General features: G+C 39.4%; 1 protein-coding gene across 1 annotated transcript in view; it reads left to right on the top strand.

The window, feature by feature from the left end:
* Positions 1–16,902, top strand: part of ZNF366 (zinc finger protein 366) — a 37,071-nt gene extending 20,169 nt beyond the window's left edge. Inside the window, exons 3-6 of the mRNA XM_065662971.1 lie at positions 134–1,461; positions 3,529–3,720; positions 9,387–9,561; positions 11,897–16,902. Of these exons, the coding sequence (XP_065519043.1) occupies positions 163–1,461; positions 3,529–3,720; positions 9,387–9,561; positions 11,897–12,432 (2,202 nt within the window). The 5' untranslated portion in view covers positions 134–162 and the 3' untranslated portion in view covers positions 12,433–16,902. The remainder of the gene's footprint in view (positions 1–133; positions 1,462–3,528; positions 3,721–9,386; positions 9,562–11,896) is intronic.
* The last annotated feature ends 314 nt before the right edge of the window (positions 16,903–17,216 follow it).

Genomic DNA, 17,216 nt, shown 5'->3' with positions numbered 1-17,216 from the left:
ATGTGTCACTACATGGTACTGCTTGTTTATGTTGCAAAGATATTGTATGGGTCAAACTTGATAAATAAAATAAAATGTTAAATCCAGGAGAACAGGAAGAAATAAAGAGATTTTGGTGTTTGTTTATTTGAAGGAATCTGTGCAACACAGGAAAAATCAAACATGATGAAGAATGAAGAAACGAGTTTCAATGTGGACAGTACCACAGCCTCTTCCTTCTCCCACTGCCTCCAGCCGCTAAGCCCTGTTACAAAGCCACACAGAACAACTCCATTTGGTGAAGAATTCAGACCGCACCTCTCACACTTCCACTATGGCCCTACTCCTCTTGGAGACATGGAAACATTTCAGGGGTCCTTGGAAGGAGGGTCTCGGAAACGTAAGAGCATGCCAACAAAAATGCCTCCTTCCATTGCCCTTGAGGGTTCTTCTTCACCACCAGACAGACCTGAAGACCACAATGATATAAGCTCTTCTAGTCTCTCCTTGGTGTTCCAACAGCCAGCACAGCCCAAGTACAGTTCCCAGATGATTGACCTCTGCAACTTTGGGTTTCAGTTCTACAGAACTCTGGAGCACTTTGGAGCCAAGCCCATTAAGCAAGAATCAGTGAAGCCTAACATGGCATGGCCCAGTAGCCCAGGTTTCATGCAGGCTCCTTACCCTTATTATCCTAAAGTCCACCCTGGCTTAATGTTTCCTTTTATTGTGCCACCAAACTTTCATTTCAGGAACCCCTTTCAAATGAAAAGACCTCCAGAGCCACCCTTCAGGAGAGCTGAAGTAAGAGAAAGTGGCGAAAATAAACAGAAAGTGGAAAGAGTAGATGTCAACCTTCAGATAGATGACAGTTACTATGTTGATGTGGGGGGTGAACAGAAACGCTGGCAATGTCCCATGTGTGAGAAGTCCTACACATCCAAGTACAACCTGGTCACCCATATCTTGGGGCACAGCGGCATTAAGCCACATGCTTGCACCCGATGTGGCAAGCTTTTCAAGCAGCTGAGTCACTTGCACACACACATGTTGACACACCAGGGCACTCGGCCACATAAGTGCCAGGTGTGTCACAAGGCTTTCACTCAAACCAGCCACCTCAAGAGACACATGATGCAACACAGCGACATCAAGCCTTACAACTGCAGGATCTGTGGCAGGGGTTTTGCCTACCCCAGCGAGCTGAAAGCACACGAGTCTAAGCATGAGAGTGGCAGAGAGAACATTTGTGTGGAGTGTGGTCTGGACTTTCCAACCCTGGCTCAGCTGAAGAGGCACCTAACAACCCACCGTGGCCCTATACAATACAACTGCACTGAATGCAATAAGACATTCCAGTACCCGAGTCAGCTGCAAAATCACATGATGAAGCACAAAGACATCCGTCCATACATCTGCACGGAGTGTGGCATGGAGTTTGTGCAACCCCACCATCTCAAACAACACTCCCTGACTCATAAGGTAAGCCAGAACCAGTTGCAATTTCACTTCACATCAGAAGGTAGCACAGGAATCACAGGCTACTAAAGATACATGTATGTATCTCCTCAGAAAGAAGATAATCAGATCATAGAGGCTCATGCTGGCCCTTTGCCAGCTGGAGAGTTTTATGTAGAGCAAAAGCCTCAGCAGCACTGGCAATAGTAGGTACCATATGTCTGTCTGTCTGTAAGAAAGTGGTCTGTCATAAATGGGAGTCCAATTAAAACACCTGTATTACTTCTCAAAACTGTATTCACATGTTTCCATCTCTCAGTTTTATCTTCAGGATGACCTTCTGTAATATAACATAACTTCGTAGAGCTCTATAACCCCCCTGAGATTTTAACAGAAATTTTCCACTGAAAAACAGATCTGTTGCTATGCTCCCTTAATTGGGAAGTAGGTGGATTGGCAGTAGACTGCAGTGAAAGAGAGATATTATTACTCAACAGATTTGGAAGAATCATCATAATGAGACATTTAGGGGGAAAAAAAACCGCAACCAAAACAACCTAAGAAAAATTCCCCTTCTCGCATAAGTTATCCGGAATGGCAGCTAACGAAAGTGGACAAGCAGGACGGTAGTCCCAGCCAATTTGTATCAAGTAGCAGTCTTGCCACTGCTGGCAGCAATGACAGCAGAGTCAGTTTAGGCTGGAGCAGGCTTTGGAACACATCCAGGAAGACTGCTTTCAAAAATAGCGAAAATGTAACTGTTCAATTCAAAAATATCTGAAATTGGCTTATCCACCTTTACAAAAATGCTGTTAAGATAAGCCAAAACTCCACACATTTTATAAAATTTTGCTTTGTATACTTTTAACATTTGAATTTTGGCTTTTACATGAAAGACATTAGAAATACAGAAAGCTACAGTATTTCACTTTTATAGACACATTTTCTTTTAAAAACCAACAACCTCTACATCCACATTTGCTATTTCTTTCCTACTATGTGATTATATTTTTTTGCTGGTTTTGGAGATTCCCTGGTCTTTGGATTTACCATGCAAAATTCTACCAATTTGAGACTTGGTAGTTTTCTGTCACAGGAAATGCAATGCCCCCGAGCCTTTAGAGAGCTTCTGCTTCTTCGTCCACAGCTGCAGGTGGATTCAGCTGTGAACTTGATTAACAGCACTTAGCTGACCAAATGCAGTCTCGCATCAGACAGGCAGACACTTAAAGACACTGTTGGTGTCCATAATTTTAGCTTTGCGAGTAACTGAAAAACACTGATTAGCACAAAAGTAGGGATGGTTTAGAGTGTTGTTACGGGGCCTGCAGGAGGAGTGAGTAATTGCTCTCAGCACTTCTCTAGTAAATTCTCATTACCTTCAGCAAGTTATCCTCAAACTCTTGAAGTGTTTAGTGGTAAATTAATTTATTTTCATAGCATCTAGATGAGTTTTTGAGGAGTTGGCAGTAAGACAACATGGGCGTAAGCAAGAATATTGAATTATGCATTAGTAAATTGACTGGATGGCATAAAAGGTGATAGAAATGCTCTGTAAACACCAGGTAAAAATTGGATGTAACATATATCATTATTTGGCTACATTGCTTGACTAGTTCTCAGTTGCTTCAGATTATTTTCCATAGCTTTCTTCAAAATAGGGCTATGGCTTTTTTAGAAGCTGGTGACATTCAAAAACAAGCACTACTTTAGTCTCTTAACTGGTTAGCTTTTATTCTTGTCTATTAAGTACACACATTTGACCAATACTTAACATATGCAGCAGAGCAGGACAGAGAAGCTTTGTTCCTGACTATGTCTCACTGATTTGTAAACTTACTGATGGAAACAAACCTTAGTATTCATTAAGCTTATATTTCTGTTTCTCAGATCTTTGTAAGAATTTGCCAGGAAAGAAATACATAAATATCTACCACTCGAGCAAATGATGTTAAAACTGAAATAATTTATTACCTGCTTTGCTAATGAAGAATAAATAATTCATGTGGTTTTGTACTGAACTTTTAATGATCTAGAAAATGTTCCATCTACAGATTTTTCTGATTTTTTTTTTTTTTCCTTTTCTCACAGGGTGTGAAAGAGCACAAATGTGGAATTTGTGGCCGGGAATTTACGCTGCTGGCCAACATGAAGCGACATGTCCTGATCCACACCAACATCAGAGCCTATCAGTGCCATTTGTGTTTCAAGAGCTTTGTGCAGAAGCAGACTCTCAAGGCCCACATGATTGTTCACTCCGACGTCAAACCTTTTAAATGCAAGGTAAGTGCATTGGTGGCAGAGGCATTAACACCCTGGATATTTCTGTGATATTATGATCTTGTGATGTGATAGCAGTAGAAAACTAAGATGTGACTAATTTGCAGTTGCATTTAAACTAGCATAAACTAGCCCGGTTTTCTGGCTTTAACCAGATTATGCTTATATAGCACAAAATAATGGAGGTAAACATCTGTACTCCTTGCACTCCTTTCCCCTTCAATATCAGCATCTTTCATCCTCAGGTATTTTTCTTCTGCTTTGTGATCATTTCAATGCCACAGCAGTTTGAGGACAACAGGCATACCTGACATTTGCTTAGTACAGCCATCCAAACAGAAGTGTAAGTGTTTAACAGCTTGAAACAGTGACTAAAAACATAGTTCCAGTCATGCACCCCACAGAGGACTATAGAAAAGCAGCAGCCACGATTTCACATAGTGATGCTGTGCGACAGTTCAGAGAAAGACTCAAAGAAAGTTACAGAAAAATACAACTGCAGAAGGGATTTGAATGGGCCAAGTGTAATTACCAGGCTGGAATTCAGGGCAGGACATCAGTATCCTAACAAAGCAGCCTCTAAGACCATCTGGCCTTTTTAAGATTCTGTGCTAATTCCAGCTTGCTGCCTTCCGCCAGCCCACTGGAGGCTGACATTCCCTTTCTATCCTGTCTTCTCCTTCTTCATAAACCTTGAAAACTTTGGTTTTCTTGACTATGCTCATCTCTAATATCTTCCTTATGAATTGTTTGTGGTTTTATTCTTACCCAGTATTGGACACTACATCTGCTCCTTTGCTGCCTATCTGGCTCATTATTTTAGTCATACTTTGTCAAGTCAGAGGTTGTAGGTTTTATTCCTACTATGACCTCCTCTAAGAGGGTTATAAATACAGACTGGAGCATATTACCTACTTTAAGTAACTGAAGACTGATCTGGAAACAATTTCTAGAACTCTCATCCAACATTTTTATGGAATTAAATATTTTCTTAAAAAGAAAGCATCACTGAGAAGCAGAGTTGGATGAACAAATTTAAATGGTATTATTTTGCCTCGAAAGATGTAGAATTTTGAAATGTCATAGGAAAATGTTGCATTCAGTGATAATCTTAGTAGGAAAATGTTAGAATTAGTCGATGCATTTTGCTTTGACAACTTTGAAGCATTTCACCTTAAAAAAATAACAGCAAAATCTTCCAAATTTGAGGGTTTGTTTAATTTTATGTCCTACTAGAAAGTTATTTTGTATACTAGGTTTATGTTAGTCTAGACTGATAAAATAATTTCTATTACTGAACTGCTTGCATAATTCTATGTCAAATCTTCTGTAGACTTTCATTCTGTGTGAATACCTGCAAACCTGTCCTTTTGTTCCCATTTGGTCAAAGTCCTCATCTGATCCTTCAAACTTCAGAAAAGAAACTCAATTGTTTGACCAACTGTTCTGATGCAGTATCTGGACGCACAGTATTTTTTACTATGTGCAGATTAGCTGGAAGTTTGTGTTCAGCTTAGGGTTTGATGATGACAGACTCTTTCTACTTGGAGATGGCAATAGCTTGAACAGGGAACTGAAGTACCACCAGGAACCTGTTTTTCTTGTTTTTTTACTTCTCTGTCCCCACCCAGTGTTCCTAGGAGAAAAGAAACAAGTAAGCACAGTAAACCAGTTTCTCCCATGGCTGCAGGGATGCCCCTGAACAGAATGTAGGTTGTAACAAGCAAAGGGAGAATCAGGATTTGCTCTTTTGTGTCAGGAACATCCCTTGGTTCTCTGGTAGGGACCTTGAAAGACTTGAGCGAGTATTCTGGCTGGTATTCAGAGGGTTAAGGCAATGACCAGATAGCAGCCTTTTGGCACCAAGCTCCTCCTCAGCAGAAGGAAGGATATAGCTGTATGAACAGCCTGCTTTAACAATGGCTCACATGTCCCCCGGGAACCGCCTGCAAATAGATTTCATCTTGCTTTCTCTTGTACTTTTCAAAGCTTCCTGTTTTCTCACGGTCCTTTTGGACAGTTTACAGTCTTTCTCCCTCTCCCTCTCTCTTTGAGGAAAGGAACACCCTTCTTATGAAAAAAAAAAAAAAAAAAAAAAAGAAGAATGTAAGGGAAAGAGAGCACAGCCAGCAGCCTTTCTACTTCACCACATGCAATGGTTTTCTTTACCTTTTTCTCACAGCAAAAGAAAACATGAGGCCTTCCTATGTGTCTAATCACAGCTAAGCACAGACTATCTGAAGTGAGGGAGTAGCAAATAGCTGTCCCTTCTGTTTCCTCATCCAGCTGCAGCCAGGATCCGTGTCTAATTTTTCTCTGAAGACTGAACTTCTCTGTAGTGTTTAAAGGCCTGAGCCCATGCTGCCTTTTTAATTTCTGTTTAAAAGAAAAACGACAACCCCCTCCACCAAAAACCACTGAAGAGCTCTGAAGGAGTTGCACCAACTGGTGCAATAGTGCAAATTCTGATTTGTAGAGGAAGCTTCTGTGAAACTTACCATTGCTTTTAGTGCTGAAGTCAGCAATATTTTAGACCTCCAGTAAAGAATGTAATGAAGTTTTCTGCAGCCCAGCCAAATACACTTTGCAGCAAATGTTCTGAACTCTACTTTTTTCCCATCTAAAATCATGGGTTTAGAACAGGAGTCAAAGCCAAAGGAAATGTGAGAGATAAGTACTTTAGAAGAAACAAAACAGACTGACAAATCTAGGAAGGTAATACTTCAAGTGGTGACTTAGGAAGACAAAATCTAGCGTTGACCTGAATTACTTCAGTCCATTTCACCAGCTAGTGCAGCGAAGTGTGTTCAGCAGACTTGCAACTGAGGTACTTCTCTTCAGGGCTTGATTTTACTTTGTATAATATAGACAGCCTAACAAAAGGTCCATGTTGCTCCTGCTATCCCAAGATCTCGTTCATCAGCTTTGATTCCCTGTAAGTGCTAAGGTGCTCTGTGAAGAGTTCTGCTGGAGCTCCCTCTCATGCAGCTGGCTCAGGACTCTGATTGGTGCTCACAACCCTGCCCTCTCCCAGAGACAGAAAATCTTGTACACCTTCCTGGTTTGGTCTGCAGGCTCAGGCTGTTCTTTAAGCACTAGCTGTGAAACCCAGCTAGCTCTAGGTCACTGTCTTCCAGCATATAAGCACAAAACCTGCTCCCTTCATCCTCTGGATCATTAACACTCATCTGAAAGTCATCATGTGCCTTTTGAAATGTGTGGGTTATCCAGAGACAATGCCACACAGAGCAATCATCCCGAAAAACAATTTTAATATCTGCATTTCTTTCATTTTCCTGCCACACCTCTTCACTGTAGTACCATTTCCTCATGTTCTCAGGGGAGATTTCAGGACAAGAGTACATTACATGTCCCTAAGACTGTGCATGACATTGGGAAACAGAAAACCTACCCCATTTATTCAGAGACACAAAGTTTCAGTCCCTGTCTTTTCATCATGGAGATGAACAAATACTGCCTTGACCAAAAAAAAAAACAACAAACCAAAACCAAACACCAAAAACCAAAAAAAAAAACCCACCACCACATAACAACAAAAAAAGGCTTCTACTAGATCCATTTCAGTAATCAATACCTTATAAAGATACAGCACCTGATTAACCTTATTTTCCTGATTACCAGTTTAGATACAGAAGTAAAGACCTAGCTGTCAGAGAGCAAAAGCTGGTGAGAACACAGATGAGCCACAATACAAGCAGATAACTAGAAGCTTTCTGCTGAGGGGTATTATTATTGGCATTCTTGTAGCCTGAGAAACATTGACATGTCATAGGTCATTCCAGCAGCTGCTAAGATGTAATCAGCTGCTGTTCCTCCTTGCAAATTTTCTGTGCTCATCAGTGCTGCTTCTCCTCTTTGTTTACCCCATCACTTTCAGAGTGGTTTTAGGGTTTTTTTTGTGCATTCATTTCCCTGAATAGAAGTCATCCAGCATATTAACTTAATTCAAATGCAAAGAGACACTCCTCTTTCCTAAGTGGATGGATGACCCTTGGAATCAGACATTTTAGTTTTGCTGATTAATAACTCATTTTCAGTGGCTTCCCCCACCCCAGCTCCCCATCTTGGTGAACATTTTGCTGATAAATTTGTCAGAATATTAATTTTAGCAAAATCACAGAGAGCAAATCATGGAAGAGAACTTATGCAGCTGAAGCAAATAGTTTTCTGAAGGCAAGTGAATATTTCCAAACTCTTTTTGCAGCACTGACTCAGCCCAAGCTTTTATTTGAACACAACACCCCTGTAAATTTCTGTATTAACGGACTGCTTCTATGTTCCCCTCGAGAAACGGTTTAAAATATGAAAGATACAGTACTATTTCACCAAGGATCATTCCATTATCTACATTTCATCCATATATTCCAGGTGATGGCTTTGTGAATTTGAATCAAAAAGTACTGTAACAGACCTTCTGTACTATCCAAATAAATTAAATCAGAATTCAGATTAGACCAAAATTTTGGTGGAATCTCAATAATTGCTTTTTAGTAATTTTCTCCTCAATGAGTACACTGCTTGATAGAAGTTTCGTTTACTCAGTAATGGTGATTCTGGTTCATATAGCAATAAAGATTGTAAAAAAAAAATAAATAAATAAAAAATCTGATGGTAAAACTATTCCTAAGAAAGGACCTGAAGTAGAAAGCAAACACCAAAGTTTGCAGAGGATGGAAACAGCCACTTGAATGTGAATAAAATGATAAATCCTAATAAGGAAAGACCAGAAGATAAGGAAGACTAGAAGCTTGTAATAGTGATTTCAAACTCTCGTGTCTTGAGAATACCTTTGACTCATATGGAACTAGATTACAAAAAGATCCATCTAGATAAACAATAACAATGAAAAAAAAAAAATCCCCCTTACTGTTTCATCAAAGGCAAACTTGCACCATCAATGGCTTGTTGAGCACAACCAGTGAGGAGCATGCTTCAGGAAAAGCTGAGTCATTCTTGCAGCCCCATGACTATTTAAATTCCAGCTTACTCACCAGAGAGACTGAAACACAGAAGTTGGTAAACAGAAGATAAGAGGATCAAAGAATAACGGGAGAGTAAAAAAGAAAAAAAAAAGGAATTGCTTTTTCTAGTTAAAGCAAAATGTGCAGCCATTTCATTTCCACTTAACAAAAAGTAATACTCTGCTTGACTGTTTCACAGAAACCCTTCATTAGTTTTATTTTGTATCTCTGTCTCTGTCTGGTGCTGTTCTTGCTTAGTTTTATTTTGTATCTCTATCTCTGTCTGGTGTTGTTCTTGCTTAAAGGCTAGATTTATAAACTACAAACAAAATGGTTCACCAGTGCAGAAAGTTATACTTTACATTTCATTAAAATTAAAAGCCTTCCAGGTTACACACTTAGGCCTCTCACCTCCTTACAAAAACATTCCCTGTTTTGGGAGAATCCTTGACTGTGTGTTCTACTCATTAAATTTAAAATATGACAGCAGTGCAGAAGGCCCTAGGTAGATCATACTCAATTACATATTCCCGTCCATTGTTTTTTTTCCTGAATCTTTGAAAAACAAATTGCAGCCAGAAGCTGCCAGGGCTCAAGTTGAGAAGAGTAGGTCCTATTTCCTTTCAAAATGTTCTGCTTGTACCCGCTTGAACTAATAATTTTCTTTTTTTTTTTTTTTTTTTGCAGCTTTGTGGAAAAGAATTTAACAGAATGCACAATTTAATGGGACACATGCACTTGCACTCGGACAGCAAGCCTTTCAAGTGCCTCTACTGTCCCAGCAAATTCACCTTGAAGGGGAATCTAACCAGGCACATGAAAGTCAAACATGGGGTTATGGAACGAGGATTTCATTCTCAAGGTAATATTTTTCAGCAAGGCTGTTCTCTGAGAGATTTGAAGGTGCATGTCTGTAAACCCAAATGGGCTTCGTACCACAGATCCAATGTGGTTGGAAGAGATTGAATCCCATAAGCCTTGGAGGTTGTCATTAACTATTTGTGTCACTTCAGTGATACAGATCAGAGATCCCCAAGGTTGTGACCCTTGTCTTGGAGATCTTTCAGACTAGATACCTGATAACACACAGGTACAGACCGAGATGGAGGAATAGATGGAGACAAAATGTGACAGCATTTATGAGCAGAAAAGAAATAATTTTAGCATACTAAGTTGCTGTTCTCAGGGAGAATACATTCAGTAGTATGAGTGTAGAAGATATATCAAGCCATACCAAATGTTCTTGTACTTAAGCCCAGGCCTCCCCATCCATTGCTGTGAGAAGGTGTAATGTCCACAGCACCACAGAGTTTCTCCCAGCATGTAGGTACCCTGAGATACAAATGGGAGCGAGCTGGTCGAGATTCAGTCTTGGTGAGGCTGTGGTGCATGTAGTTGGGCAGGGGAATGATGGGATGACATAATCTTCCTGACTGAGGGTGTAGCTCCATTATTTTTTAATAGATGTTACAGTTGCAAGGGACTTGATTCCTAGAGGTTGACAGATCACAGCCTAGCAGCTATGGACAAGCAGACATTCTCCCCAGCTCATATCTGCGTAGGAGTTTGTTTTTTCTCTTATGTTTGAGGTACATCATAAATTCTTTCAAAACTGAAATGAACAAAAAAGCTAGAACATTCCATGGGTCTTGCTCACTACTTACTGAATTCCAGTCTGGAATGGAAGCCTGAATGGTTCTGTATCTGGAAACCTTGGCTATTCTGTACCATATTGACCTAGCTGATGTTACCAAAGGGTCAAGGGCCAGTTTGCAAAGAAATGTGGGTAGGAGGAGACATGGATTTTTTACTACCCAGGGAAGTGGGGAATTAGGGAAGATAGTTTCAAAAGTTTCAGTATCCAAGACGTTTTGTGTCTTAAGACTTTCTGGATAAATAATTCTTTCATGGGTAAGATTTTTTGGTGTTCCTCAAATTCAAGCTTCAAGGCAGATTAACACACATGTAAAACACACACTCTAACTACATTTGGCATAAAAATTTACAAAGTTCCCAACAGGTGATGAAATAAATGGCTCTTTTTTTCCCTGTAAATCTCCTACAGCACCATGCTGGTTACTCAATTACTTGTAATTGAAGACAGCCTAAGAGCTTTTCAGTGTACAGACATTTTTCAGCCCTTGAAGCTGTCAGACACCAGGCAATTTGTAAGGGTTGCCACCTCCTCATGAGTCATTTTAACAACTACAAACTGTTGCAAATTAGCAGCTGTAACTAGTAAGGCTGCATAGATCAATTACTAAAGGAAAAAAAAACCAAACCAAACTAAAGCAAATAAAATAGAAGCTTTCACAGATAATAGGTTAAATCTTCATCCTAGTGCTGTCATTATTCTTTTAATTAAAATGGACTATGCCTGCAATGTCTGAATCTTCTTCAGTGCGTCCTAACGCTCAGAGTGTGTTTGAGTCCATGGATGCCTCCTACGTAATGCCTGGATTTCCAGCAAGATAGGAGATGCTGACAAATATTGAGATAAACCAGATCCAGGACTATGCTCAGACTTACACTGCACTGCTCAAAATCATCATTTGTTCAACATTATTTCCTCAAGCTAAAGCACTACTTATTGCACAGAGCTTTTCCACTGGCATGAATGGTTTCTCAGTGGATGAAAGAGGAAAAATTAAGGACAGTGAAGGTTGTAGGCTGCAGAGACTTGATTATCATTTCGTTTTGAAGTGGTAACTTTGAACCAAAGTGTTTATAGAACAATCACATTAAAATGTTTTTAATCTTTTCCAACCCTCTGGGAAAAAAAAAAAAAAAAGTACAAAACCTGGGCTTTGGTCATGGCGTGTGATGCTTTAGATCAAAGTTTTCATTTCTAAAAAAAATAAGAAGGAAGAGGGAATGTACACTGGCAAAAATAGTTAAAAGAGGCAAGGCCACTTCACTTTTATCCCTAGCTCCCTAACCCAGTGTCTGGCATGTCCAGCACAATGTTTTCTGTGTCCAGACCTGGCTGTGAAGTGTATACAATAGTACTTCTTTAACAGTATCTCAAAGGAGATGTCATGAGACGTAAACAGTAAAGTACTTGGAGACAGCTGAATGGAAAACAGAGGTAAAGTATGAAATACGAGGCCACCTCACATTCTGTTTTTTAACCATGTATCACGTAAAATTTCCTATATATAAATTGTTCCTTTTCTCATCCCTCAAACCACTACAAGGTTTTGGAAGAGGAAGAATTGCTCTGTCCCAGACAAATGTCTTAAGAAGCTTGGAACAGGAAGAGCCCTTTGATCTTTCCCAGAAAAGCCAAGGGAAGGGAATCTCATTTCATTCAGATGGCGAGAGTGCCAAGGGAAGCTCATGCCAGGAAGAAGAGGAAGACAACTGCTATGAGGCAGAGAGATACACCCCTGCCATGTACCACCAGGATGACAATAAGCTATACACGGCTCAGGATCTGTCTGGCAAACCTGAGTGCATAATGAAAGACTACAGAGAGTCCTACTGCAATGAAAAAGAAGAAGCGCAAAGTGAGGGACGAATGGAGAAGAGAATAGGAAGCTCAGACAAACAGGAGAGCCAAGGAGAGAGGGACCTTGCAAACGACAAAGAACACCTCAGCTTTAGATCCTTTGAAAAGACCAGGCTTGGCCACTCTCTCTCTGATTACTTGTATTTCAAGCACAGGAACAAGAGCTTGAAAGAATTGCTGGAAAGAAAAGTTGAAAAACAAAAGATGCTTATAGGCATTTAAAATGGACATTTAAAAAAATCTGGAAAATGGGAACTAGATAGCTTTTAACATGAACTGTAATTTGCCAACGCCTGGAATTTTGTAGTAGTCTTTGGAAACAAACAAGCCAGTGAATAAAAATAACTTAAGGTAAACCACATGTATTAAAAGTATAAAGCAGTTCAAGGTCACAAAGAAATGCAATAGAATTTGAAAATAACATTTTAATACTTACCCATTCATGTTTAATCAGACAGTGAGGTAGGTAAAGGAGCTTATTTTTCCTTTATCTGGGATGGTAGAGACATATGCAATTTTCTAGTTATCAAAAAGCAACATATTCTAGCATTTGATTTATTATCTGACTAAACATATGAAGAATTCTAACTATAAATCTCAAAAAAAAAAAATCTCAGTGCTAAGTATTTCACAGTGTAAGTTAGAGTACTGTTAAACAGGATGTACATGAAAGTCTTGTAATTCTCAGGACTAACACAGTCCAAATACTTCCATATAGTGAAGTGACAGTTCAACCACTTACGACGAGAAGTGGGAAAGAAATTAAGAAGAAATAGTAATGTTTTGTGATATGGTGAAGGGCAGCTCTGTAAGGACCGGAATTTATTACAGTCACAGAAACTTTTTCTCTGGCACAAAGAATGTTTGTGCTTTGCTATGTTTCAGTCAGTATGGGAATATTCATCAATTCTTCAAGTGAAGTAGCATGGACTGTGCTGACATGTTCTGTCTGCTCAGACCAATGTATAATGAACAGCAGCAGCATGTAGCATTTGCAAGTTTTGCTGTAATTACACATAAAGCAATATGAGTAATTTAACAGAGAAAATGCTGCAATTTTGCCATTTATCTGTCCAGTTTGCCTTGGCTAGTAAGGCTGACTTCGAAATACACAGGTCTGAGCAGATTTTATTCTAGAAGATATGGCAAAAAAGAGCCCTTATAGGGCAAGCAGCACATCACAGAGGAAAATTGTGTTTGTATTTCCTCTTTACTGAGTCAGAAATTTTTCCTTTATCAACATGGTTTGACCAGTAACCTCCAGGCCTTTCAGAAGAATTCCACTCATGCTGTTTTTACTGAGTAATTCACAACTTTTCATTCTTTTGATTCTCATAACAGATGCTAAGAAACCACAATTCCATTAAGCACATTCCATTAATTGCATGAATAATTTGATCAGACCATTGATTCCTGCATCCTCAAAGTAGACTACAAACAGCCCCACTCCACCCTATTGCTTATAAGGAAATAAAGATTTAATAAGTCATTTAATTAGTCCTATGTCATTCTGACATTCCCACTCAAATGGTTTAAATCTATATATATGGTACATTGTATCCAAATATGATTGCCGTCTTCACTTACATGCCAAGGTCTTGATTTGAATTACCTTGCTACCACACTTAAGACATAGCAAATTATAATTAAATATAATCATAGACTTATGGCTTCTGAGGGCTGAAGTCATGTAGCTGAAACTCTCTGCCATTCTTAGAAACCACTCACCTTTCAGAACTGATGATTCTCATACCTACCAGTTAATCAGTGTTCACAGGGCAGCAGCCCTTAATGATCGTTTAAAACTGGGTTTGTGCAGTCTGAGGCTGCAGAATGCAGTTTTAATTTTCATGGCTCAAGCACAGTATAATAAAGACTCTGAAGAGCAGAAAAGCTGTTGATAAAAGAAGCTGTAATATGCAGGTGACTCTTCTAAAATGTCATGAACTCTACAGCTGGCATACAGGGTATGCCAAATTGAAGTGGAATGTAGGTCATGTTAGGCCTAGAATTAATATCTTTCAAAATAAGGTGTATTTCAGAGATACATATCCATATTTTTTCAGTGATGAATTGTTTTATCATGCACATTTAACTTCCAGTGCTTATAACTCCTCTTGGAAAAGGAGCCATCTTCCTTTCAGGAAGACACTGTGGTCAAGCAGAAGAATCAGAAGATTTTCAGAGTAGAGGGGAAATGATCAGGTAGAAATTCAGCATGGTTTAGGAGAGTGCCTATTAGAAATAGAAACAAGTCCTTTGGTTACCTTCTTGGCAATATCTTGTCTCTGTCAGACAAAATCTCCTATTTGAGAGTGCGTACAGCCAAGATCTGGGAGCCTCTGACTCATAGAAATGTCTCTCTCAAAGTCGTGTAGTTTCCAGATATTCATGATCCAAGATCAGTCCACTCTACCTTTGTAGGCATATTAGTTCCTATAATAAGAATAAGCAGAGAATCAGGAGCCTGGTTGTAATTTCTAGAATGGTGGGCATGCAAAAGAACTTAGCAATTCCCATCACTTTTGTGGTAGGTAAAGACATGCAGCCTTTACATTGTAAAGCTCTTGTTGTCTATGCACTGGAGAGTGTTATGGCACAGCTGAAAGAGACAAATGTTACATACCAAAAACACTCCAGGTAAACAGAGCAGAGGAAACTTTCAGCCGAGCTCAGCTCCAGTAGATAGCATAACCACAAACCTGATGTCTGCTGGAAGTACGTGTACAATTCAGAGTTCCCTTACAGAATTCATAAGGGAAAGTGCCAGACATGTCCTTAGGAAAGGAAATCACTGCAAACAGTTCTGGATTGTCTAGATTGTCTGTAAACCCAAACACTTTCAGCCAAATTACCCACTTCTACAATCCTGCTTCTCGGAGCAAAACCACTGCCAGCCACATACAGACAGGTGGAAAGGAGAAGAGCCCCCCAGAATGGCTATGCTATTTGGGAATAGTTTGTAATGTGAATTCGTTTTCTTTCATTCTTCCTAGAAAGCAGAGAATATTCCATTACAATGAATCCTTGAGACTGTGCCCAGTCACATAGTCACACAAAACTAATTCACAAACACCCAAGGCTAATTCATGTTAGAGTAGTAAAGAACTCATCTAAAACCATTAAGTCACCAGTCAGAGGAATTACAAACAAAACTATTACTAAGATAAGGAGACAGTGCCAAGTGACCCAAGCAAAAAGGTTAGGAGATGATAGTCGTTACTGCAGAACATAGTGCAGCTGGGTCTAAGACACTTGTTAAAAGACTCCCCAAGGGACAAATTAAAAGTGAAATAACAGCCTTCATTGTGAAGCACCTTGCTTTTCAAACATAAGTTATTTTCACGCTATTTACATTGGCACCGTTTTGGGAACAGACAGTAACAGCCTTTGCTTTTTAATAGCTTTGAAAATGCTTTATAGAAATTTGCTCTCATAATGAAGTTATTTCCCATTTCTAATTTTTGAGAGATTAGCTTCCTTGTTATGCTTTGAATAGAGGTTCAGAAGTACTGTGTCCTGGACCTTAGGGGATATATTTTCTTTTTCTTTTTACTCCTTCCTAATCTATCTACCTTCTTCTTGCGATGTTGTAGAAAAAAGGTATTTGCCTGACTCTTCTCCGCTGTTTTGGTGTTTAGCTTGTGGTAACACATAAAATTAAAGCCCAATCTTTACCACCTCTGTATTAAATCACATCCATACTCTTTCTGTGTGTTACTGTAAGAAGCCTAATTCCATCCTCTTGAAGAGCACCAGAGCAAATAAGAGTGGCCATAAGCTCATGCAACTGAGATGCTTTCCAAACTCATATAAAATGAGATGCTTCAAGAAGCAATGTTGAGGAGAGGCAAATTGGCCACACCATAATGAGTATGGGCAAGTGAATGCAGGTGGTTTATTATATTAGAGGCTTGTCTGCTGTTAAGGTCAGCAGGGAGAATTCTACAAGACACTGTACAAAACAGAGTACATGTGGATGAAAAGTCAAAAACTGGGTGAAGAAAGACAACGTATTTACTGGGAAAGTGAATTTGTAGGTAACCACGGAACAAACTGGTTTGTGTCTAGCTACCAGGTCTCAGCCATCTGCTTGTTAGCCTGAGTTCTTCCTGGCTGAGGACAGCCTCCAGCCTGTAAATGCAAAGACAGGTGTTCTGCGTTTAGCAGCTCAAAGGATAAACCGCTTATGATACTATAATAGAAGTTTATCTTGTGCTGTGTCCTGTAAAACAAGTTGCTGGAAAGATCAGGTAATGCTACTGTACCCACCTTTTTACAACCCTCTGTTGATCTACTAGCTATTCTCCTATTTCTCTCTTCATATGGTGCTGCTGGACTCTGCTATTATGAGTGTACAGTTAAGAAGTAATATAAGTACTGTATTTATTGTTCCAAGAAGTTTTTAATAATTATTAACAGTTTGGAAAATGTCATGTCTGCTTAGCTGAACAAGATGTAACAGAGCTAACATTTTGTACTTCTAACAGATTTTGCAAATAAAGTGATGTGTATTTATTTTGCGTAGAATGCTGTGTTCCTATTCAAAGCCCCAGCTCACAAAATAGACCAAATATATGTGAATACTCAGCTTCTGGCTTTATATCTCAACAGTAAAAGCATGTATGAGGCATTGTATTAATTTAAGCAAATAAATATGTACCGGAGAAGCTGCTGTGCTTTGCATTGAAATGGATCTGAACTTTTTGGAACTGTAGCTATTTTATATAGTAAATGTATGGGGCTGGTCTGACAAGGTCATGCCTCACTCAGCACCGCTGAAGAGTGGTCCTTGTAAAGGGAAGCCTCGAAGACAAGAGCGAAAGAGCTGCCACATCGTTTGAGGCAGAGAGATCACTTTATTACTTCAGACTGCAGGGAGGATGCAAAAATGCTCTGGGATGATTATGGTATTTGTTAATGTGGCTTTACACCAGATAAAAATCAAAGATGTAATCCTTACCTTAAAGATATTTCAAAGATCTGCAACATGTAAAAAGAGAGGA

Source organism: Lathamus discolor, chromosome Z (genome assembly GCF_037157495.1).
Source record: "Lathamus discolor isolate bLatDis1 chromosome Z, bLatDis1.hap1, whole genome shotgun sequence".
NCBI lineage: Eukaryota > Metazoa > Chordata > Aves > Psittaciformes > Psittacidae > Lathamus > Lathamus discolor.
This window is presented reverse-complemented; position numbering and strand designations above follow the sequence as displayed.